Consider the following 26,173-nt stretch of genomic DNA (forward strand, 5'->3'; position numbering starts at 1 on the left):
GTGATGCCATGGCACTCTACCTAGGGGGACAGCTTGAGGCTCCGTCTCAAAAAAAAAAAAAAAAAAAAAAGGTCTGCAAAATACAACAAATGAATGTACTTGTAAGTCAGAAACAAATTTTCATTTTGTCTGTTAGTGAATAAACATTTAAAGGCAATGGCACTCCAGTACACAGCATGAGGGCTGGAGAGATCTACAAACGCACCCCATACACGTACTGCCGATGGTATGATATTCCTTTTAAATTATGGTCATTAAAAATACATCTCTTAAAAAGAGGAAAGCATTTAAACATAATATACATGCTGAAAACACAGTCATTTATTTTAAATAATAGTTCTATAAATATAAAAGACCATCATAACCTAAACTGTGTATCTGTTTTGTTACTGAAGATGTTTCTAATCTACAAATTCTGTTATCCCAGATGAACTAAGTAATTAAGGAAAACTAACTGGACCAGCTTGCTACAGTCAGCTCAGATAGTTCAGATTCATTCCCAAAATAAATAAAATTAAACTTCATGTAAGATCTGGCAACATATTTTCTGTGTATTGACACATAGAATCTCATCATTTTCAACTTTAGTTGAAAGTATGAAGACTTAAAATTATAAATGTACTAGTTAAGAAAAATTTTAGGAAAAATTAGTATGTACCCCTTAATCTTTTTTTCTGTGCCCCAAAACGTATTTTTGGGGGGAGGAGGGGTCATTCCTGTCTCTTTATTATAAGAGTTAGAAAGCAAACCAGACCTGGCAATCAAGGACTCAGGTACTGGCCAAAAAGGTGGAATGGGCTCAGACCTCAGGGATTCAAGGACCAAGAAAGTGGAGGGGTCAGGCCTTAGGGATTCAAGGGCAAGATGATGGCTGGGGAGGAACCAAGAAGACCATGGCAGCAGCTGAGCAGGTACCCAAGGGCGCTTTCGAGCACTGGGGCCATCAGCTGGTTCTGTGGGTAAGGGTGGGGGGTACAGGGTAGGTTGGGCTGGCCTGGAATTTCCTTGAGGCCACCCTGCTTTGTCTACCTAGATCATCCACTGATCCTAATCCTATTCATAGCCTTCCATGTCCACCTCATTGACCTCCCATCATCAGGTGACTCATTGTAGTCATTCGCCTCACCCATGTCCACCATGTCCTCATAATCTTTTGAGTCCTCTTCACTATCCTCATCGTCTTCATCATCCTTTTCTTCTTCTCACAGTCCTCTGAAGCTGACTTGCCACTGTGAACCAAGCCACACCTGCTGCTGCCCGGCCTGCTGTGTCTCCCCAACACAGGGTAGATCCAGATTAAAACAGTGTCTCGGTCACATGGGGGAAGAGTGAGAGGAACAAGATGGGCATGACTCCTGGACAGCTCTTTGACCCTGGCCAAGTCACTTAACCTCTTTGGGCCTCAGTTTCCTCATTTCACTGGGAACAAGGAGCCAGCAGCTGGCAGCAACCCAGAAGCACTTCACTCAGACGCCCATAAAGTTTTTTAAAAAGGGGATCATATCGAGTATTAGTTAGGATTTGAAGAAGTTCAACTCAAATTAACAGTATAAACACAAATAGAGAATTTATTACCTCCCATATCACATCAAGAGAAAAGGGATGAATCCAACCTAATGAACAACTGGCCACAGACTCTCTCGGTCTCTGCATTTCTCTGGAGGTTAACATCATGGTTTGAGACCAAACTACTTCCCAGTGAGACTGACCACTGCTTCAGGGGGCAAGCTCTACGCTCATGGCTTCACAGTATGTATTTCACATATTAAAATGTTTCTCTCACCCAGCTCCAATTTGAAAAAATCCCAGGGAAGACCCCTAATGGCCAGACTTGAATGGAGTGTCCATCCCTACACCCAGCAGTCTGTTAGAAAAGGGCAGCTCCAATTTGCACCATGCAGCTGAAGTCCAGAGACAAGTCCCCCACCCGAAATGAAGAAGAGAAGCTGGTAGAGAAGTATGTATAAGCTGAGCGGCCACCCCAAACTTTGGCCATCAACCTCTGCAAATACTGTTGTATAATCTGCTTTCTTCATTGAAAAGTACTTGATAAGCTTTTTGAAAATGAATACTCAAGTCCCAGTCAGAAGGACTTTTTTTTTTTTTTTTTTGAACAGAGCCTCAAGCTGTCACCCTGGTAAAGTGCCATCGCATCACAGCTCACAGCCACCGTCAACTCCTGGGCTCAAGCAATTCTCCTGCTTCGGCCTCCCAAGTAGCTGGGATTACAAGTGCTTGCCATAACGCCTGGCTATTTTTGGTTGCAGCTGTCATTGTTTCTGGCAGGCCTGGGCTGGATTCGAACCCACCAGCTCGGGTATATGCGGCTGGCGCCTTAGCTGCTTAAGCCACAGGCGCCAAGCCCAGAAGGACTCCTATCATAAACATTTTCCCATGTCACTAAATATTCTTTAAAAACAGTTTTTTGGGCAGCACCTATGGCTCAGTGGGTAGGGTGCTAGCCCCATATACCGAGGGTGGCGGGTTCAAACCCAGCCCTGGCTGAACTGCAACAAAAAAACAGCCAGGCGTTGTGGCGGGCACCTGTGGTCCCAGCTACTCAGGAGGCTGAGGGAAGACAATCACCTAAGCCCAGGAGTTGGAGGTTGCTGTGAGCTGTGTGAGGCTATAGCACTCTACTGAGGGTAATAAAGTGAGATTCTGTCTCTACCAAAAAAAAAAAAAAAAAAGTTTTCAATAGCTGTACAGAATTCTGATGTGGTTCTAAGTTTTTAAATGTAATATTATGACAGAAAATCACATACCATCATGATCCTTTTTGTACATAATACTCAAAAAGAATTTTATGAAAGTATCAACCACTGACATCTCTGCCACCTTTTTCAAAATCTATGACAAAGGACTCTGCATGGGGAGATTATGGGGAGGGTGGAGAGAATAAGGTGATCCTCTGAGACTTACCAGTAGTAAAAATATGAGGGGATATTTTAAACAAATATCTTTAAGGGACATGGACACACTATATCCCAAATTAAAACAAGAAAAGCAAGGTTTATCATCAATCTAAAGACTAAAGATTTTTAAAACAAACACACTATAGCCCAGGCAAGTGAGGAAAGTTTGTGACAAGAGGAAAAAAAGCAGCCTGTGTTAAGCCTAGAAAATAAAAACCCACAAGTAAGACTTTGTCACACTGCCTCTCATACCAGAAGCAAGGGTGAGCCTGACAAGGATGTAAGCCAACCTCGCCGGCTAACGTTAGTCACTAAGATCGTTCAACTCACTTCCCTTGCTAATGTCACGCTTACCAGTCAATCTCTTAATTATACTTTGGCTTTTCTACAGGCAAGGGAATACACTGACTACCCAAGTATACAGACAAAGCTGAGTATCTGTGCCTGAGAAGCTGAAGCTCTGTGAGCGCCAAGTTAACGCCAAATGATAAAGGACCTGCAGGGTCATCAGCCAATCTTCACCTTGATTATCCTGCCAAATTAACACCAACTGATAAAAGACCTGCAGGGTCATCAGCCAGTCTTCTTTTTTGACATCCTTTCCACACTCTCTTTAACGATATTTATTTCCAATAGTCCTACTGAACGGCAACATTAAAGTCTTTAAATAATACACACCACTTGGTCAAATGAGAGGTTTGAGACAACAGAATGCTATGAGTAAAAAGATAATCACTGAGGAATGAAGAATTATTAAATAACAGGAAGTTATTAAGGCAAATGTATGCAGTAAGCAGTAAGCCCTTTAGATTCCCACATTTCAGTAGAGCTCAAAACGAGCTTTACCAGATACCAAGAGAGCATGTATGAAGGAAGAAGAGCAACTTCTAACGATATGAGAATTAAAAGGAAGCACAAAGTCTTCTTGAGAGTCAAGATGTCTCATTCCAAAATGTGAAGTTTCTGCCATCACTGGAGCCCTTTCTTACTGCTTCTTGATGACTCCTCCTCTCTGCCATCCCCACCAATGGTATCTATTATTATAATGGTCTAAAGGCACGCCCATTACTGACGCTGCACCAACAGTCTGGGTCCTCACCAAAGGATGACTCTGCCAGGGAGAACAGTCACCAACCAACCTCAAGACTGAAACAAGCAGACTCAACACAGTCATTGAAGTTGAGAAAAAGATCAAAGTGCCTAGGTGAGATGATATTCAAGTACTTTCTTAGTACTTGAAACCCATTTTTTCAAATGAATTTACATGAACCAGAGCATACAAAGTAAGTAAAAAGTCATTGGTTTAAAAAGAGTTATTGTTAAATTCATGTAACATATACTTATATGGTCAGCAAGTGAGAATGACGAGGCTATTTTTTAGCATAAATAGCTTAAAGGAAGGGTTACAGTGGACAGGAGCATTGTATCAGCTTTATTATCCAATTGGGTCTCTATTTTTTTTTTATGTGCATAGATCCAAGAAATCACAAAGGTATACTGTTCTAAATTAGTTTTAAAAGACTTCCTAGTAATCTCAGGATCCTCCTAAAACTGACCCAGAGGCTTGAAAAAGAAATTATAAGGAATGTTTATTTCCAAGTTTAATCACTAACAATCACAACTGCTATCCTTATCATGAATTCTTCATCAAAAATAAGGACAAGAGGTGAGCACAACTGACAAGAAGCAGTAAAACTATAATAGAGTACTATCACCTCTCAACCTGTTTTGCGTTCCTCAATCATTGCATAACTCACATGTCAGGAGGACAGCAAACACCAAGCAGATGTGCTGTGCTGGCTGGCATCCGCTGCAGTGTTGCACTTGAGGTACAGCTTTGAAACCCAGCATGTACAGGCCTGAATTCTACAAAAGACCTGCACATTAATACAACCTTTCTAATCAATGACACCCAGCCATGACATGACAAAGATGAGCAAGAACGTTATTCTGGTCTGTGCCAAAACCAGTTAACCTGCTAGCAGAAGTTACCACGTCGCTGGTCTCCGATGTTTTAAAAGGTGGCATTCAGAACATTTTGAAGATGCATGTTTAACTTCTGTAAAGTGTTAAAAACATAAAAAATCCAATTAAACAACTGGATAACCACTGCAATATCTTTCACCAAAGATCTACAGTAAGTTTGTCAGAGATCAGCTGTGTGTATTAACAAGATGGTGACAAAGAGAGCAGAAAAACAAAAAATAACAGCTTTGTTAAGTAGTCTGCTTTACAGATTTGCTATTGTAAAATTAACTGCAATGTTGCTAAGAAAAACATTTCTAAGATCTTCTTGTTCCGTACACTGCTGTTCACTTAACGTTGGATGAAGCCCATTATCCTGACCTATTTTTATTTTAACAAAGACAGACAGAAACCTGGCTGAAAAATCAAGGTTTCTTTCTATCAGTCATTTCTACAACACATTTTCTTTCTTTCTTTTTTTTTTTTTTTAGAGACAGAGTCTCACTTTGTCACCCTCAGTAGAGTGCCATGGCATCACAGCTCATAGCAACCTCCAGCTCTTGGGCTTAGGCAATTCTCATGCCTCAGCCTCCCAAGTAGCTGGGATTACAGGCGCCCGCCACAATGCCCAGCTACTTTTTGTTGCAGTTTGGCACTTCTGGGTTCGAACCTGCCACCCTTGGTATACAGGGGCCGGAGCCCTACTCACTGAACCACAGGTGCTGCCTGTCTACAGCCCATTTTCATTTCTCTGCCCTTTGTTCTTTTACCTGAGAAGGTTCATGTTCATTTTTTCCCAGAATATGGTTACATACAACCATAACTTTTAATCTACCCATTTGGATAATGGATTCTTCATGGTGTCTAAAAAACATGGACCGGGCAGCCAGACCTCTGGTCATTACCAACTTGTGAAACTTTAGACAAGATATTTAACCTGTGTGCTTCAATTTCCTTACCTATAAAAGAGAGATAATAATGGGACCATACAAGGATGTTGGAAGGATTAAACAAGTTAATGAAAGTGAAGGCAATGGACTATCTTAAGCATTAATAAGTGTTAACTATTATTCTTTAGACAAACTGGCAGATGACAATGTGGCTACTGCTCAAAAACTGAATCCATTAATAAGTTTATATAATAAACTTTCTGACAAAACTTCTAAAAATGTAAGACATATTCAAAAGAAACAAAAAGAAGACTCATTTCACCCTGGATCATTACTTACAGAAGTTGTTCCTTAAAAGTTTACAGAAGTATCTCAGAATTAAGGAAAGGAAAGCCATAATTTTGTTCACTTATAAAAATAAATTTGTTTAGGCCAACTGGGTAAAGATAAGCAAGAATATGGTTTCTGTGTTCAGTTCTAAGTACAGCTACAGATTTAAAATGTCTTCAAGCAGGAAAAAGAAAAGGGACACTTTACTGCCTTACTCTTAGAACTGCAGAGCAAAGACGCTAGAGGAGCCGTGGAAATCTTTTCAGTGTAGAGGACAGGGGGCAGCCGTTTGCAAGTTTACTCTGGGACGCAAAGGACAAGGAGTAAGAGGACACTGGAACACAGAAACAAGAACCATAAACATTGGTACATAAAAGAGGAAATTCTTAATTATGGTTGAGTTTGTTCTCCAAATTAAAAAATACAGACATAAAAGTAGAGTCTCTACAAAAGAATGCCAACAAACATTTGGGGTACCAAAGTTCCATCTCAGAGCTTCCTGTGATAGCAAAGTCTTAAATAAATCCCTACTTTACGCGCACGTGTGAGCAACAACCTGCACAAAGCTACCTACCATTAAAGGACAGTGAAAGGCCCTCAGGAAAACACACCAATCTGCCTGTCTGCAGTTTCTCATCGGAGAGACAGCAGGCATTCTGAAAGAGCGGGCAAATAGAGGGAAGGAGAATGCGGGGACATGGCTGGTGTGCATTCAATTACCAAGTGTCTCCTTTACTCGAATGGGGGCGGAGGGAGGACCGATTTCTTTCAGTAACGCTGAGAGGAATTTCAGCGTGGCCACACTTCAGAAGCTTGAACGGGGGGAGGAAGGAGGGAGCCGCACTCTGCTCTCAGCCCCCGCCGCGCTCAGGGTGAGCTGCTGAAGCCTGCAGGAAGGCCCGCAGGCTGTGCACTCGAGCGGACCCCCGCGACACCGCTATCCCGGGAGAAGCAGCTCAGCGGACTCGGCCGTGGTCCCCTGGGATCCAAAGATGCACCGCGCCCCTCCCAACCCAGCCCGCAGAACCTGGATGCTTCTCTCCCCACCTGGCGGGAAGCTGAAGCCGTCGGGCCCCAGCCGAGTTCCGGCCGGGACCTGACCCTCTTTCAACGAGCAGCCGGCTGCGACCGCCACACTCACCTCGCCGCCAGGCAACACTCGAGCTCGGACTCTGGTTCCGGCGGCGGCGGCGGCTCCTCCATGGCGGCGACAGGGGTGGCGGCGAAGGCAGGAGGGGGGGCCAGCTCGGCGGCGGCTTCTCTCATCCGTGCACGGAGCCCCGCATGGCCGCGGCGGGCCGTAAGCTGCAGCCTGGCGCGGGAGACCCGCGCGCCAAAGTGCGGGAGTGACTCGGCTCCGCCTCCGCCTCTAGCCCGCCGCAGGAGCCGTGCGCGCCGCGGCCATCTTGGAAACGGCTACCGGCCGAGCGCCAGGCTACGGCGGGCGGCGAGGGACAAGCCTCCTAAGGAGGAGGCGGCGACGGCCGGATTGGACAGGGCGGGGGCGGCCGGGAAGGGCGGAGCGGAGGAGTTGCGCTCCCAGCGCCGCGGCGGGCGGGATCCGCAGGTGTCAGCGCGATTCCGCCGGGGCCCGGAGCTCGCCCGGTTTTTCGGGCCGGCAGTGACTGCGGGGCCCAGGAGTGCGGAGCGTGACTGTGCAGCGGGGCGGGCGCGCTCGAGGCTGCACGGGTGGTCATCTGGGAGAGCGCACCGACCAGCCGACGCCACGGGACACCCAGCGGGGCGGGATGGCCTGGGTTCCGCAGTGCTTAAAAATTCCTGAAGCGCTTTGCAAACGTGAGCCAGTAGATTATCGCCAGAGGTACTTGCCGCCGGCGATCCCATCTTTCAGAAAGGGGGATCGATGTCACCTGGGCTCTCACAGCTGAGATCCCAAGAAAGCGCAGTACTTCTGCATGCTCAGATTTGTGAGGCTCTGGAAATAAAGTCTCTGGAAACAGACCATTAGAGTGGCCTTCTTATCAACTAGGCAGGAAGGAACGCTATTTTCACCCCACTAACACGAGGTTAGATATCGATCTTCTGGAAACTTGGACTGTAGTACCCCGACACTGGAGGAGGGGAAAAGGAAAAAAGAAGTTCTTATTTCAGAGTTATAGAATCCTGTTCAAATTCCAGTGCGTCCTTTACTCTTGGAACGCATTGGGGCTTCACAGTTTTAAGTTACAGATATTTACAACATTTTCCATGGAGTGAAATCAAGAGTTAATTCAAAAATAGCATCTTTTAAAATTAAGCAGTGAAAATGTGCCGATTTTTGAAACCACATTTGGTAGAGCTTTGGTACTTTGTGTTTTGAACAATATTGGTAAGAAAACTAGCCAAGACAGAAAAATTTAAATATGATTACAGAAAGGTTATATTTAAAGACCAGTTATGAAATGAGCTATATTGTACTTAAAGTACTTTCAGAAATTTCTCTATGCTCGAAGAAGCGCTTCATTCTGTTTTCTTTGTTATAATGGTCTGTATATAGCCTGATGATGCTAAATTTCTGAAACTGACATTCATTTTATTTTTTCAGCAACAGTCATTCAACAAATACTTATTATACCCCAAATGTGCAGGAACTGTACTAGATGCAGGGGATATAGTAATAGCAGTGAGCAAAATCGTCTTTCCCTTTTAGAGCTAACAGCCTAATCAGGGGAAAGAGAGAGAAAAAAACAAGTATTCAAAAGCAACGAACTGACTTTATCTTAATTAAAACTATATTTTTTTTAAAAATCACTGAATCATTTCCATTGTATAAAGAAAACTCAGCAAAAAGTATTTTCCAGCTTTCTGTAATTCTAGCTCTCTCTTCTTCTTTTACAGTTTTCTGGGCCAGAACTCTTCTTTAGAAGCTGTGTTAGAGATTTTAAATGTTAATGAAATAAATCCCTCTGTTCTAAACAGCGCCATACTTTGTATTCTTCAGTGTTGGTATTTCACCTGTGACTACCAAGGTGAAAGGTTTAAGCTAGCTGGTGTGCTGTGCGTCCAAGTCACAAACACTCAGCCAATGCAAGTCAGCAGTAGGGAGACCCTTTGGCTTGTTTTTCAGTTTCCACTTGCAAGTTCTATTTTAGCGGAAATCAAACACACTTACACTTACCTAATAGGTGTAGAAACCAAATGTACTAAATACTGGCCATGAGTGCAATCACTCTTTGCCCCCTCCACTCTGGATCCCAGGAAGCTTTCTCTGGCTGAACCTCCCCCGCCTTCACTTCCACTGTGCCTCCCAGCACGAGGCCCTCCTAGCAGCACCTTCCTCCATCCCTTTCTCCCTTCTCCATTGGAGTCTTCAGTTCTTCAGGGCATGTGCCACTCTTCTGCCATCTGCCTAGCCACCGAGCACCTCTGGTGCCTTGCACAGTGTCTGACACAGAGTAGGAACTCAGTGTTATTGTATTCATGAAGCAGTTTTCAGAAAACATTAATGAGCTATGATTATAGTTAGATTTTGTCTCTAAATTTTTATTATTGTTAGGACATGGCTAGTCTCATTGCCTTTAATCATGTCCTTAAGAAAATGACAACAAAATCTTTAGAAAATTGCCTGTCTAAATCCTTAAGATTCAGTTCACATAGCCCTTAGAGTTTCTTTACAATGAGTTATGAAAACTAAAATTCTACCAAAGACCCACTCCAGTTTCAAGCTCAATTTTTACACACACTAAACCAGTTACATTTTCACAGGCAAGTTCCTTCTGCGTTGCTCAAAAACTCAAAAGCCTCAGACACACCCTGTCACTATTACAAAGTCTCAGACCACGGTGTATATGTCAGTGTAAACGGTGTGAGTGCAACACCTTAGCATCTTATCAAGGCTAGTGTGTTAGCCAGTTTTATGGGTTTTGTCACAAGATGATTCAAAGAGTTTTGGGCCAAATGACTCTGTAAATCCGGTATGTCTTTTTGTAAAAAGCTAACCTCTGTGGCTATGGTCTTTTAAAATTAGTATTAGCTTGGTGCTGAATTTTACTTAAAATCAGTTTCTCCTTTCCCTGTGGTATACATGAGCTCTTCCCCCCCCCCCCCCCCGCCCCTTCTTATGTGAGGACCGGACAAAGACTTCACCAGCTTTGGCCCTGGGCCTCCTGGTGGCTCTTCTTCGGCCTGCCCAGCTCTGCAGAGGCAGAAAGACAGAGAACAGCAAACATCCCCATCTGCTTGTGACTGGAGGGGGCTGATTCATTTTCCCTCCAGCACACGCGGAGAAAGGCAGACACAGTAAAAGAGCGATAAAAACTTCACTCCCAGTGGTGAGAACCTCAACTAAGATTACACATGTCCATTCCTCCCCCCAAATGACACAATGACGTCTATTAGTCATCTATTTACTATCTACTAGTAAAACACAAAGGAATACTGGATACAAATGAAAGATAATTAGTTGCCACACTTTTTAAGTAGCCCTTGGAATGTCAAGTCTCACCCTTCCTGGCTGGGTAGTGGGAAGTCAGATAAAACCTCAACAGGTGATTTGCCAATTTTTGTTATTTGTTCACCAGGAACAAATCACCCCTTGTTTCAGACATTCTTCCTCAGTACAGGAGGAGCCTCAGTGTGTGTGTATGGGGGCAGTAATAAGGGGCCTCCAAATCATTAAACAAAGGATGAAAAGTTGCAAGCCTTTTTAAAAAATGGTTAGAATAGTGTGTCTTGCCCAAAGGAACAAAACTAATAAAAGCAAAGAAGTGGCCTTCTACAGGATCACGCCTATGGTGCATCTTATAAGGGTACATGTGAATTTTTCTAAATGTAGAATATAAATGTCTTAACACAGTAACTAAGAAAATGACATGAAGGCTATGTTAACCAGTTTGATGAAAATATTTCAAATTGTATATAAAAACAGCACACTGTACCTCATGACAGTATTAATGTACACAGCTATGATTTAATAAAAAAATAAATAAATAAAATGTGAAAATGCAAAGGGTGGGGAACTGGGCACACGCGAGCATGCCACTTCACTTCCTTCTGGAAGCAGAGGCAGAAAGAAACAGGACAGCCACACTTCTTCATCCTGCTCTGACGTCTCAGGGCACATCCCCAGGATCCCACAAACACAAGGATGGAGAGCTGAAGACTCAGGAGGCCCGGGGGGAGCTCACTCTTCCCCTCAGCCAAGAGTTTCAATAATTTCCCACCAAAACATCTAGAAAGCTCGCCTGATTCTCATCCTTTTATTTCTCCTCAGATGACCAGGTGTGAGGTTTAGAGAACTGTGAAACTGCAAGCAGCAGTTCTTAAACTATTTTCAGATCCCTTCAAATCAGCAAGTGTCTACTTTGTGCGTGACAGAGAACCAAGCAGGAGAGCAGTGCTGACCATGGAGCAAGGAGCTCCATGCCCTCTGCCGAAGCTCCTGCCCTGCACTTCCACATGGCAAGGCCACTCATCCTTCCAAATGCTTTAGAGTTTCTCCCACCTGCTCTGGGAAGACTGCCCTGAACTCCCCGGCCAGCCTGCCCTAACTTACTGGCTAAGGTGTACCTCCTCAGGGCTCTACCTGCCTTGAGCAAAACATTTTTAGCACTCACTACCACCTATCTGCACTAAAAACTGGCCTGATTACATGTATATTTTCTTTTCTTTTCTTGAGACAGTCTTACTATGTCGCCCTTGGTAGAGTACTGTGGTGTCACAGCTCACAGCAACCTCAAACTCTTGGGCTTAAGCAATTCCCTTGCCTCAGCCTCCCACGTAGCTGGACCTACAGGTGCCCACCACAACGCCTGGCTATTTTCTTGTTGCAGTTGTCATTGTTGTTTAGCTGGCACAGGCCAGGCTCAATACCTGCCATGTTCAGTGGATGTGGCTGGCGCCATAACCACTGTGCTATGGGCACCGAGCCTACACGTATATTTTCTTTACTTGTGCTTGTCTCATAAACAGGCAATATTTCTTGCTTATCATTACGTCTTCATAACCAAAAATGATATCCTATTCGTGGCACATTTTCAGTATTCAGAAAAATGTGTGTTGAAAAATAAAGTGAATACTACAGGAATACATGGCTGGATGGGCAGATGGATGGATCTCATTGGGGAAATAAAGCCCAGATACAAATTACTGTGCTACAACAGTAGACTGTGAGAAGTGACAGAAGACAGTGTTTGTGAGTTGTTTTTTAAGTGCAACGGTAATTCTAAAGAGTCATTCACAACCAAGGTGGGCACAGTAAGGAAGCAAATCTATATTAAAAAGTACACATTTGGTATAAGGATTAAATCAACACTAACTCCCCAATATGTGAAGCTCTTAGTCACAAAAATACTCCTAAAGCCAGGAATAACCTAGACACTTACACTGACAGTGCAGAATTGTTACGGTCCTACTGGCTGCTCGAGTATGTGAACTTAACAAAAAATAAAAGGTGTCTAAAATTATTCCAACCAAAGTTAGAGAAAAGTAGTCATGAATAAATATTAAAATGAGGTTTAAAACAGACATGTATTATAGTATGGCTTTGGTGCTCATCAGAAATATTTTGAGCCAACCAAAAGCCAGAAATAAGTTTCAAAAAGTCAAAAACTCATCCTTATGAAATTTGCATTTTCAGAGTGATTTTGCAACTTCATGAAATACTTGAGTTGGAAACATCCTGAGGAGCCATCTAATTTGCCCGTCTCAGAACAAGACTTTCCTCTTCATTAGTCCCAAAAGTATCCAAGGCTTAAATTTCCCAGTTTCATGAGGAAGGTTATTCTGTATTTTGACAAATTTTATTCTTAAGATATTAATTTTGTAACAATCTCCAATCTGTCTCCATCTTATGTCTATCCTGTAGTCTACCTCAGTCTACATGAAACAAATCTATTTGCTATTTGAAAACTATTTTGTGATTCTCCCCCCAAATGGGAATAACAGTAAATCTTTTTTTTTTATAGAGTAATCATCTCCTTCCCCCGCTCCTTCCAGACTTGGATAGTATTGGCTGGAGATAATTCTTCTGAAAGATTTTTCTTATAACAGTTTACTTGATGGTTCAGACTTGACTAAAGTGTTGATTAAACTAAGAGAACTTGAAATCATACCTTCTAAATATTTTACCTTAAATTCATTTCAAAATATAATTGGAACAATGTGTGTATTTAAAGGATATTTAAGAAAAGAATGTTTAATGGCCAATTTTCCTATCTAAACAAAGAGCATAGTACATTTACAACAACCAGGGTCATTTACCAGTAAGTTTTCTTTATTATTTAGACCACTGATTTTCAAAATTTGAAGTGCCCGTAGATCATCCTGAGATCTTGTTAAACTCCAGTTCTCCGATTCACAGGGTGGGGTGGGCTCAGAGAACCTGCATTTCTCACCAGCTCCTAGTGCAGATGCAGGAGTCTAGGCAGTCCTGTGTGTAGCCAGGACACAGAACTCAGCTTGGGTAGGTAGCAATGCTCTGCTTAAAGAGGATGACCAAGAGAACAGACGAGTTACTAAGTTAAAGCAAAGATAAGGGCTTGGTGCCCGTAGCACAGTGGTTATGGCGCCAGCCACATATACTGAGGCTGGTGGGTTCAAACACAGCCCGGGCCTGCTAAACAACAATAACAACTGCAACAAAAAATAGCCAGGCACTGTGGCGGGTGCCTGTAGTCCCAGCTACTTGGGAGCCTGAAGCAAGAGAATTGCTTTAGCCCAAGAGTTTGAGTTTGCTGTGAGATGTGATTCCACAGCACTCTACAGAGGGTGACATAGTGAAAATCTGCCTCAAAAATAAGTAAATAAATAAATAAAATAAGCAAAAATAAGTAAGCCTCCACACCAGGCGAAATCAGCATGGATGTGGTGACCCTGGTGCTTTGGGTTGTGTTATATCCCTCAAAAGGATATGCTTATGTCTGCTTCAGTCTCTTTATGCTGCTGGAACAGTACGCCTGAGACTGTGTAACTCGGATGATCTGTATTGCTTTCCTGTTCTCCAGGCTGGGAAGTCTAAGATTAAGGCACCAGCAGGTTCTGTGGCTGGTGAGGGCCCAGCAGAGGTGGCACCTTGAACGTTGCTCACTCCGGAGGGAGCAAATGCTGTGTCCTAAAATAGCAGAAGTCAACGAGAACCAAGGATCGCTAACGAACTCCAGAAGCTAGAAAGAGAGGAAGGAGGATTCTCATCTAGAGCTGCTCCCGGCCACATCCCTGCCTGAGCTCCGCCTCCTGTCAGGTCAGCAGCGGCATTAGAGTCTCCGAGTAGGAACCCTGGTGCAAACTACACATGTGAAGGACCCTTAAGGGAATGCAATGCCTGGTGATCTGAGGAGAGTGGACACAGTGATGCTAGTGCTGGGAAGCGGCTCCAAATACAGATCAGGCTCGGCAGAGAGGTTTGACTGCACGGAGACCATAACAAATCTATTGCTTGCAGACTCGTATTAAAACCCTCACCACCCCCAACCCCCAATCCATGGAAAAGTTATCTTCCATGAAACGGGTCCCTGCTGCCAAAAAGTCTGGAGATGGCTGATCTAGACCTTCAGTGAGAACATGGCCTGCTGCAACTTCCGTTCTGGATTTCCCACCTCCAGAACTGTGAGAGCATGACTTTCTGTTATTTTGAGCCACCTGGTCTATGGCACTTGTCATAGCAGCCTTGGGAAACCAGTCCTCCTGGGTTTAGTGGATGGAAGGACCCACAGCCAGTCCAGGAAATCACCATGCGACATCAAGAAGCTGGGTTGTGGCACTCTGAGGAAAAGTGTCTTGAGTGGAGTGGGAGGACAGTAACATGGCAACAACCCATGACATGAATTCATGTAAGAATACGCACTCACACAATATTAGAGGGGTGACTTATAAAAAGTCTGTTTCTGTTAGGGTTTAACCAGAGTATTAAAAGAGGCTTAGTGACTGGTTTAAAAAGGTAAGGAAAAGATTAATGAGTCTCTTCTCTGGCTCTATGAAGAATCACCTGGGGAGGATTTAAAAAACATAGATGTTTGGATCCCCCCTCTCTCCCACATCTGCACATGAGGCTCCAGCATCCGTAGGTTAAAACATTCTTAAGGTTGTTCTAATGTCCAGCCAGGGTTGAGAACCACTGCTACAGATCCAAACCTACAGAGGCAGGGTCAGTCCAGCAAACACAGCCGGAGAGTATTCCTCAGTTATTTACTTAGGGCCTAATCTGAACAACATTGTGTAGGCGACAGTTGGGAATACAGAGCTCTAGATGACCACCCACTGCCCAGCACAGCAAGTTCCATCCAGTAGGGACTGAGGCACTGCACATGCGGAACTGTCCGCATTAAGCCTTGGTTGTGACATGTCCGGGTGGGTGCTACCCTACCACACTTGCTGCCTTCTCTCAAAGACCACAGACCTGTCTTGCTAGTTGTCCAATGTCTGATAATGGTTGTCTTGTGGATTTTGTCCCGTTTCCTAGTTGTTTACAGGGGGTAGGTATGCACATTAGTTTTCCAGGGCTACCACAAACTGGCTGGCTTTGTATAACAGAAATTTATTCTCTCCTAGTTCTGAAAGCCCGAAGTACAAAATCAGGGTGTGAGAAAGTTTGGTTCCTTCTTGGGGGCCCTAAGGGAGGATCTGTTGCATGCCCCTCTCCTGGGTTCTGGTGGCAGCTGGCAATCTTTGACACTCCCTGGCTTGCAGCTGTGTCACTCCAGTCTCAGCCTCTGTCATCACTTGCCCATCATCTCTCTTCGTCTGTCTCTGCGACTCCTTCCCTCTTCCTCTAAGGACACCAGTCATTCTGGATCCATGGCACTCCCAATTCCAGCGTGACCTCATCTTAACTAATTACATCTGCAACAACCCTATTTCCAAATATAACCACATTTTGAGGTTCCAGGAAGGACATGCAGTTTAGGGTGACACTATTCAATCCAGGACAGTAGGTCATTGTGGTACTGTTATTCAAAAGTGCTCCAAAATTGAAGTTCTTGCTTGAATTGCAAATCCCTTCACAGAAGGATTGGTTTTTATTTATAGTTGTGCTTTTCACAGTGCTCTGTACTAGAGTAACTCACATTTTTAAATAATTTAGAGTCACCTACTAAAAAATAACCAAATATTCTGTCATTGCAGATTTCAGGGCCAACTCAAACCCTGGTAGGTCAGGGACTGGGACCTGCATTTTCCAGGGCTTCCTGGGCTGCTCTCTGGAGTCAGGCCTCATGCCATGTGCAGCAGGCTTTGTAGTAAGGAGCTGAGTTGGACTTCTCATAGACATATGGGTCAGGGTTCCCCAGGGCAGCAGAGCCAGTAGCACGTATGATAATGTCTACATGTCTATAGAAGAGATTTATATTAAGGAAGTGGCACACATGATGATGGAGGCTAGCAAGTCCAAAATGTGTGGGGTGGGCTGAAGACCTAGGGAAGAGCTGAAGTTGCAGTTCATGTCCAAAGGCTTGCCCTGGCAGAATCTCCTCCTGCTCAGGGGAGGTCGGTCTTTTGCTATATGCAAGTCTTTAAGCAGTTGAATGAGGACAACTCACATGGTGGGAGGGAATTAACTTTCTCAAAGTCCACTGATCTTCCTGTCAATCTCATCCAAAACACCTTCACAGAAGTACCCATAATAATGCTGAACCATGTATCCGGTCACAGTGACCCAGCCAAGTTAACAGGTAAAACCATCACACAGAGCAGTTCAAGATCAAGGTGCTCCCACCTAGCAAGGGCCTTTATGATGCATCATAACATGGCAGAAGGCACCACTGGAGGACCAGCAAAAAGAAGGGGAGAGAGAGAGAGCCAGAGGGGGAAATGCCCTCCTCTGATAACAGTTCCATGATAAGGAACCCGTTCTGCAATGACAGCGTTGGCCCATGCAGGAGGTCAGAGCCCCTGTGACCCAAACACTTCTTAAAAGTCTCACCTCCCAGTACTGTCACAATGGCAATTAAATTTCAACATGAGATTTGAAGGGGACAAATATTCAAGTCCTAGCAGGTGAGAGAGAGAGAAGGACAGAGGCAAAGGTGCATACAAGGTTTGGGGATAGAGACCATTCAGAAAAGCCAGGTGACAGTCGTGAAAAGACAAGTGGGGGCAAAGACAAATGTCAGTTTGCAACGACAAACTTCATGTGCAAATCCGCAGTGCCCCTGGACAGCCTGAAGTTATTCTTCTCAGTTCAGAGTCTTAATTTTAGCTCCTCAGGACAATAAAAACTGTCACAGTGAGAGCGCAGATGAGGCTGCATTTTGGAGTTGCTGTGGTTCCCTAGTAGCAGCACAGAGCCGCTGTCTGTCTCGGTGAGACACCCTTGCCAGAGGGTTTCAGCCCATCCTGTCTGGAAAACAGAACTCCGGGCAGAGTCCGTAAGTCCCTCTCTCAGCTGGTATCCTGGGTGTCATTCGTTCACACCAGATTCCCAGTAAGGGTATTCCCAGGTCCAGTTCTGCTGGGTGTGTGAGCAGGAGGTGGCCAGTTAGACTTCAGGCCAGACTTCTTCTGTCCCCAGTTGCCTGCCAGGTCGGGCAGCTTCTGCTACAGGTCATCACCATGGCTTGTTTATGAACAGCCAAAGGCTCGCCACACCAGGGCAGGTGTGTGGGAGAGTGTTCTGGGTTTACTCCCATTTCCTCTTTGGAAAACAAGAAACTAAGGTGCTTATCAATATAAAATGAGTTGTTGCTAGTTAATGTAAAAAATTTTTAAAGCACTAGTGTGGAGAGACCTCTGGCCTTGCAGATGCAGCCTTTCCCTTGCCTGGTTTCCTGGCTTCGCTTCTCTTATGGTTGCAGGGTCTGTCCAGTGAAGCAGGTGGGTCAGGGAGTCCCACCCGCCTGCTCGTCGGCCTCAGCCCAGCACACATGCAAATCCCCTCAATGCTCCTCTCTGGGGCCTGGAGTTGGCTTCCCATTGCTATCAGGCTTCTTGTATCCTCATTATTTAAAAGCCAGTTCCTCTAGTCTAGCCCTAACCTTGCAAATCGTCCTCTCCCTCTGTAGAAGTGGCTCTTACCTGCACTTTAGATAGGGCTTAATTTGGTTTTTTAAAAAAACCCAGGTTGAATTTAAAACGAACATTGTCAACATTAGAGCATAAAACAATCCCCAGTTTAAGGCAGCTACTATGGCTTCATCATGAGTGATTCACTGAGATGTTCAGAAAAGTAACAATTTTTAAAAGATTTGTTAAAAGATGTCTCGTTGTCAACATTAATAATTTCAGTAATTGCAAATTAAGCACGTCTATTTCTGAATACAAGTGCGTTTCACAGGTGTTTGTTTTTCACCTACTGCATGCAAGGCTCTGTGTGGGTTACCGAGGGAAAGGTCCCTACCCTGGGGGAGTGTACAATCCAGTTGGTAGATAAGACAAGCATGCGTGTCATTTCAGCAGACAGCAAGTGGCCCCTCTGCTCTCTGTCCGCCGAACCCCGTCCTTCTGGATCCAGTTCCCCCGTCCTACCTCTCACCTGAAGAGGTTCTCAGACACTGAAGCAGCCTCTCTCTTCCCCAACACTGGTTTTTCCTGCCACTTGGCCACTTCCTGTGCACAACTTCACTTCTGACTTGACTGTCTTGTGTGTGCCACATCTGTTCTCCTGACCCGACCGAATTCTTAGAGGGAGTAAGGATTCCAAGCTTTTTTGCATTCTCATCAACAGCAAGCACCAGGAAAAGGCTCAATAAATAGTCAGATGCTAACACCCAAGGCTCAGCCCAGCAGACTCATCAGCAACTCTTATATGGAGCACCATGGCAGCCCGGAGCAGAGCAGGGGCAGCTGGGAGACCAGAATGAACTGGAAGGAAACATGTGGCCTTCTTGCTGGGTCCTCACATACGAAAAAGAGTGAGGCAGGTCTCTACATCCCTTTTATGAAGGCACTAGTCTCATTCTTAGCCCTTCTTGGAATTCACATTCAGAGTAGAACCCATCTTTATACTTTTGTCTTGTGGTTAAACTTTAAAACTTATCTTCTTAGATTTCGTAGTTTCTTTCTCCTCATCTCAATCGAGTGTAGAGGGTTGAGGATAAAAAGCTGAGTTTCTTTTATGAGCTCATCACTGCTTGTTATGCTGAAGATACACAGATGAAAACAATGGAAAAAGATTCAAGAGCTCATGGAAAGTGAAGAAAAAAAGTCACAAATATTAATTGGAAATTCTTTATTGGACTTTGCATAGAAAGGTGCTAAGCAAATAATTACAAATAAAAATATCAGGCTAAGACCACTTTCTTTTTTGTTGTTGTTGTTAGTATATGAAATAATCTATTAATGAAGAAGTTAAATATCCACCAATGTAATGCAAATTACATGAGACATAAATGTCACAGAAAAAAAGTAAAAGATAATGGAATACATGGCTTACTCCAGTCACAGTTCAGTTTCTTAACAAAATGAGAGTATGTAAGCATGCTTCTGCACTTAAGATGGCCTTCTATAATCATGTGATAATTAAATCACAATGAAAAAGTTCATCATCCCATCATTTTTGCTGGCCAATCTGTCTAATCACAGCCCAGGTAGTTTGGCAACCTGTTCTCAACATTTCCTTAACCAGAATAAACATAGAAAAATAAACTTATTAGTAGACCCTTTACATAAATACCAGCAATCATGGAGTTAACAACTCCCCCCAAATAGGAAAGGTATAAAATAAATAGATGAGGAGAAACTAATGGAAAAAAGTAGGCAAGATAGCTTAGCTTCTCCCTGGGGTAGACCTTCTTCTCAGGGTAATAAAGGAAATGTTTCCCCATCCCCAACTCCCCCCCCCCCATCTCAGAATCTGAGATGGCTTAAAATAGCTGTTCTAGAGCAGAGCAATGCCTGCTTAGCCAGGAATAACATGCTACTTCTAAGGCATATAAAGAGATGTTCCTTCTATTTTGGTTGCTGATACAATGCTATCTTTCTTTTTCTAATATTATTTTGTAATTCTTTTTTATATAGGAATATAATTGATTTTGTATAGTTATTTTGAAGTTAGCTATATCACTGAATTTTTCTATTGCTTTTGGTAACTTGCAAGTAACTTGGTAACTTGGAAGTAATGAAATTTGTATTTTTTTTTTTTTACAAACTATTGGGATTTTTAAGTTATCATAATTATACTAGCTAGGATCTTCAACTTTACTAGGAGTGGTGGTAATGAGTACACTTATCTCATAATTGATTTGTAGATAATGCTTTTGTTTCCTCATAAAATTGATACATTTGTCCCAATGTTATCTTCAATGATTATGTCAATGTTTTGCCTATAGTTGATGTTCTGCAAATATTCATGGAATAAAGGAGCCTGAAATAAAAAAGAGAGAGAGAGATGTTTCTGTGGCAGCAGACAGCTCAGCTACCTGACTAGATACCATAGGAGTTGTTGCCTTTTTTGATACTAAAGAAAATAAGCTTCTTATCACCTACATTTTGATTTATCTTATGGGATTTTCTTATTTTCCTAGGAGCACAGGCATTCAGTTCTTATCATAACTGAAATATAATATGCTTAATACTCCACAATTAATAGCCTTTTCACCCAAGGGCCTGTTGTTTGGTTGCAGTTTGGTGTGTGTTTTAATTAGCTTCCAGAAGTGCCTCACCTGGAACAGGACAGGTGGAGCCTCCAAGAGGTGACCACTTCAACCAGTGTTGAAGCTCGAGCTACAAAGCCCTGTAAATGAATAACTAGACAAAACTCACTCAAAAGTGTAAAGTATAGTGGAAGAATAGTGGAATTGTGTTACAAGGAGCCATGTCCATCTCTCTCCTGTCATATACTTAAAAGATACATCGAGTGCATTGGGGGGAAAATCCTAAAACCATAATCCTAATATAGCACTCCTGCAAGATTGCCACTTGGGTCCTAGTTTATGTGGTGCTTTCATTAGTGGCTTTGGAGAAACTCCAGAAGAGCTTCCTTGGTCTCAAGCAAGAGGCCTACGAAAGTCTATGGTAAGAGGGCCATGAAGGACAGCCATGTAAGGTCTGGGCTGGGTTCTGACCACCCTCCAGGCCTTCCACTGGGAAAAGTTCTCTTTCTTGGTTTAGCTAACCAACCAAGTTGGCCTTATAAGCCATCTCTCTTCCTCCCACTTTGTCACTGAATTCCACAGAGCTGAGTATTTGTTCTTCAGAGGGCAGTGGCTTGCTGGCCAAAGCCCCCCACAGTGGGCACTCCAGGCTGGAAGTGAGGTTTTGCTTTAGGTCAGAGGGTGGGGATTGACTTCTAGGCTTAGCACAGTCAACACAAACATGATATCTGCTCTTGCCAAAACTTGTGCCGCTATTTTAACTTGGCGTACAGTACGTATGTGGACCTCACCGCATGACCCAGGATTCACCCTCAGAAGATGAGCTGGTGGTGTGGCAGCTGATGGGCTCCAGGCAGAGAGAGTTGCTGACAATAGCTAGAGGCCAAGTCTGATGGCTGGAGGGAGGCTGGCATCAAGGGAGCACCAAGATACTAGCCAGAGGCTGTGGCCCAAGGGCAGGGGCTTGACGTAGAGAATCTCCTCAGTAACCATTTGAGTTTTGGCTTCTTCTACTTTCTCCCCCACTCCCGCCCCCTTCCCTGTCTCGGTTTTTCCCATTCAGCATCTTCTACTTCCCTCCCAGGTTCAATGGCTTCCTCCTCCCACTCCCCTTATCCCCATGAACTTGTTCAGCCTTACTTCTTTCTCAGGACCAGATAGAGGATGCCAGTGATGAAGCTGAAGCAGAAGCAGATCCTGGTCAGGATGAAGCAATAGCCATGGTGCCTCAGCTCGGGAAAAGTGGTGTTAGAACTGTCTGCACAGTGATTAATGTACACGGATGCTCCAACCATAACGCAGAGCCAGCACACAAGCATGGAGGCTGCTGAGAGGATGAACCGGCTTCCTTCCATAGTGAACAGACCAGATGGGAGATGACAGAGGATGATGGACAGAATCATGAAGGCCTGCATGGACTTGAGGGCATCTTGTTTTCCATATAACAGGGTCCTATTGTAGAAACCATCCCCATAGGCTTTCCAAAGACTTTCTAATGCATTCAAAGACTGTGAAACCAGCCAAACATTAGAAAGGTGTGGAAACAAAAAGCATAACAGTAGTGGTGACGTGGACCACAAAGATACCAGCCATCTTGGCTTTTTTAGTAACTCATAAACAAAGAGATTCTGGAGGGTCTTGGCAACAGAGGCTCAGAGGGGCTGGCGGCAATGGGTGCTGGAGGCTTGCAACTATATTCCTAAGACCACTTTCTAACTACCCTCCAAAGCCCTACCTCTTCATACCATCACCATGGTGATTAGCTTTTAACATTCAATTTTTGTAATGATATACCATTCAGTTCACTGCACTACTTATGAATTGACAGACAGAGAAGCTAGGACTGTGTCTGTCACTGAAGTCAGCATCATCAAACAGTAGCTATTATAGCAGTTGTTACTTTCCCATCATCAAGACATTTCCCAAATTTTCTTTAAAATTATAGGTGAAAATATTACCCATTTGAGTACCTAAAGCCTCTTTATAAATAACATGAAGTCCATAATATACTATTTTATATTTAAAGTTTATTAATAATTATATTGCACACATTGATATATGATAATATATAAATAAATATGTATTACATGTTTTATTATGTTATACATTCATATGTTGGTATTATATAATTACATAATGACATTTATAATATTTTACATTAATATAAAAGTTTTGATAATAAATTCCACTTAGAATAGTGAGAGTAAAAATAGTGTTGTCCAGTAGAGGTATAATGTGAACCAAAAGTGAAATTTTTAATTTTCTAGAAGCCACACTACAAAAAGTCAAAAGAAACAGGTGAAATTAACTTTAACAATAATTAAAATTCCACAGTTTGAACATGTAGTCAATATGAAATCTTATTAAGGAGGTATTTTACTCTTCTATACTAAGTCTTTTTTTTTTTTTTTTTCAGTTTTGGGCTGGGACTGGGTTTGAACCCCCCACCTCTGGCATATGGGGCTGCTGCCCTACCCCTTTGAGCCACAGGCGCCACCCTCCGTACTAAGTCGTAAACATTCAGGGTGTATTTTGCTCTTACGGCACATCTCAATTTCAATGAGCCACGTTTCACATACTCGGTAGCCACGTGGGAATAGAAGTTGTTGTATTGGAAAGGACAGATCTTGCTGGCTAATTATAACTGACAACGATAATTATGCAAATTGTCATTTCTTTCTACTGCCATCGTTGCCCAGAAACCCAAAGCAAAATTTCTTGCTCAGTTGTAGAAATGTTTTATTCTAAGTTCCTCTAAAATTTATTTCTCTTCCTTCTAAACAGATAGGAGTATCTTCTTTGTATGCTCTTTAAGAGAAATGATGTAATATTAGTAACCCTCACAGGACAACTGCCCTTTGCTAGAAATAATGGTAATAGTAATTTACCTGTCACTCACACTGTGCCAGCGTCAGTGCCACTGGTTCACACGTGTCACACAGTGAACCTGTGGTGGACCTGTGACTGGAGCCGGGTCTGACCACGAAGCCATGGCTCCTAACTAATAGCTCTGACAGTGTGTGTGACTGCGCTCCGGGGCACTCCGCGTGACGGCGCTCCGGGGCACTCCGCGTGACGGTGCTCAGGGGCACTCCGTGTGACTGCACTCCGGGGCACTCCGCGTGATGGTGCTCGGGAGCACTCTGTGGCACCAGGAACTTCACATGTACTCTGTCCTCTGGTCCTTGGAAGAAACCTGTGAGGCAGGTTTATATACTATTTCCATTTTACAGGTTGGGATCCAGGCTTTAGCAGTGGTTCTCGACCTTCCTAACTCTGCGGCCCTTTACTACAGTTCCTGTGGGTCTCGACCCACAGGTTGAGAACTACTGGCTTAGAGTTCAGGCTCTGTAGTGAAGGAAGAGTTAATAAATATCAGCAGCAACACGTGACCTCAGGTTCAAGTCCAGTTGCTTTCTGTAACCTTTCTGTACCCTTTCTGCTTCAATTATGTAAAATCAACTTTAAAGGATCAAGTTCTTTTTGGATATCAAAACATTACAAGGTTATTAATTTAATAGATAAATTTTGAGTTTCTTTTTTGAGCTACTCACTGCCTCGACGCTGAGGATACACAGGTGAAAGAAATGGGGAAAGATTTAAGTGCTCATAATGGAAGAAGTGGAAAGTGAATAAAAATGTCACAAATTCTTTTTTGGATTTTGCATAGAAGGTGCTAAGCAAATAATTACAAATAAACATATTAGGGTAAGACCTGACAACTCACAGTAAGTGGTTGAGGCAAATGTCTTAATCAATGGAGGTTTTTTAAGCCAAAGATTGAGGATGAGCCCAGGAAAATCACAAACCATAGGTGCACCTGTAACTGTTTTCTTTTGGAGAGGGATTTGGACATTTTAGAATTAGAAAGGGAGAGGGTACGCAGAAAGAAAAATAAAGCCGAGTGCAGTTGCTCATGTCTGCAATCCCAGCACTTCAGGAGGCCAAGATGGGAGGATTATTTGAGGCCACAAATTCAAGACCAGCCTGGGCAGTAGTAAGTCCCTGGGTTCTACTACTACTACTGCTACTAATAGTAATAACAATTAGCCTGGCACAGTGGTGAATGCCTGTAGTCCCAGCAGCTCAGGAGGCTGAGGCAGGAGGATCACTTGAATCCAGGAGTTTGTTGTTGCTGTGAGCTATAATGACACCACTGCACTCCAGCCTAGTCAACAGAAAGAGACCCTGTCTCAAAACACACCAGACAGAAAGAAAAGGAAAGGAAAGAAAAGGAAAGAAAAAGGAGGAGGAGGGCGGCGGGTGGGGAGGGAGGAAAATGGTTATATTTCTGTGAGGCTCAGGAAATATGCATTTTCCATAAAAGAAGGTGAATGTTTGATGCCAAAAAGAGAGTAAAGGAAGAATCCATTATTCAAATGTCTCTGGGGGGTGGGGATTTATCCTGGCCGGTCTGGGTTCTGCACCTGGGAAGATGAGCTTGGAATGAACATTATCAGTCAGGAACTGAACAGACTTTAATTTGGGAGCTAGATGTAGCCTGCAGACCTAAAGCTAATATTGGCTTGCCTTTGTTCTTGGGAGGCCAGCAAGGAATTTCCTTGTGACTGGTCTATGGAGGCATCTTCCACAGATGCCTGTGGCTTTTTACCTTCCTATTGGGATCTGGCCCTTGGTAAGCTTGGCCTCCCCTTTTGCAGAAGGAGTTGGGGGTTGGGCCTGAGATGTTTATTTTCTTTTACAGACTAGATGAGTAAAATAAATCAGAAAAAATAATCCAAAGTCCTTAGAATTCCGAGTTCTCTGCCACTGGCCAAATTCATCCTAAAATGTCCTACATACATGCCTTCTACAGTGTCCACACATGTTCCCATTAGCTGTCTAAAAGGCAAAGTGCCACGAGAGGAGACAGCCCCACACTGTCTGTCTCAGCAGAAGCTGATACACAGTGCCATCAGCTAATGTACTCTGGTGGCTTACAGGGCTCCTGGGATGAGAATTTACAGGTGCTTTCTTTAATGTCTGGAGGGACTCAAATGACCATCAGGACAGACAATAGCAACAGGATGAAACCAAACTGCCATAAGCACCAAACCCTCAGGACTAAGGTCTGTCTCAGGATAAGCTGATACACAGTGCCATCAGCTAACATACTCTGGTGTCTGGAGGGATTGAAATGACTGTCAGGACAGACAACAGAAACAGGATGAAACCAAACTGCCATGAGCACCAAGCCCTCAGGACTAAGCCTCGAACAGTGGGACTGTGTGGGATTTCCTTCCTCTTCTTTGGGGCCTCATTCAAGCCCTTGACGGGGCCTGATCTTGACTGAGGTGCCCGGTGAAGCACACATGCACTACATGGGGTTAAAACTTACGTTTTCAGTCCTGAGCCTCTACCCACAGCAGTTAACTTTAGAGATAACAGCAGCCTCACCTCAGGGCACCACAAACTAAGTATTAATTCTTAGAGTGTAACTGGGATCCTAGACACGACAGCATTCTTAGGAAAGACTGAAAAGGTTAATCAAGTCTTTTAGCCATTTTCCAGTCCTGAATTGTAAAACCAACACAGCTGAGTTTTAAAACAAGAGCTCCCATTCTTTTGCACTCTGCCATCTCTGAGGACTAACCTTTGATATTTCAGACTT

At 43.6% G+C, this 26,173-nt stretch overlaps 1 protein-coding gene and 1 pseudogene across 9 annotated transcripts in view; both read right to left on the bottom strand.

Moving 5' to 3' along the window:
* The window catches only part of MAP3K4 (mitogen-activated protein kinase kinase kinase 4), a 118,147-nt gene extending 110,583 nt beyond the window's left edge, over positions 1–7,564 (bottom strand). For 5 of the 9 annotated variants that reach the window (XR_002774023.1, XM_023514646.1, XM_023514644.1 and 2 more), the window contains exon 1: positions 7,242–7,508. Coding sequence is in view for 7 of the 9 variants with exons in the window: in XM_023514646.1 (XP_023370414.1) it covers positions 7,242–7,366 (125 nt within the window). In the remaining 2 variants the exon portion in view is untranslated. Of the gene's footprint in view, positions 1–7,241 lie in introns of all 9 variants that reach the window. The other 4 variants (XR_001161395.1, XM_012806744.1, XM_003792388.1 and 1 more) reach the window with 1 other exon arrangement.
* On the bottom strand, positions 1,030–1,350 carry LOC111726186 (annotated as a pseudogene).
* Positions 7,565–26,173: the final 18,609 nt, after the last annotated feature.

This window comes from Otolemur garnettii, unplaced genomic scaffold, assembly GCF_000181295.1.
Source record: "Otolemur garnettii isolate 467f Iridium unplaced genomic scaffold, OtoGar3 scaffold00056, whole genome shotgun sequence".
In the NCBI taxonomy this organism is placed as follows: domain Eukaryota; kingdom Metazoa; phylum Chordata; class Mammalia; order Primates; family Galagidae; genus Otolemur; species Otolemur garnettii.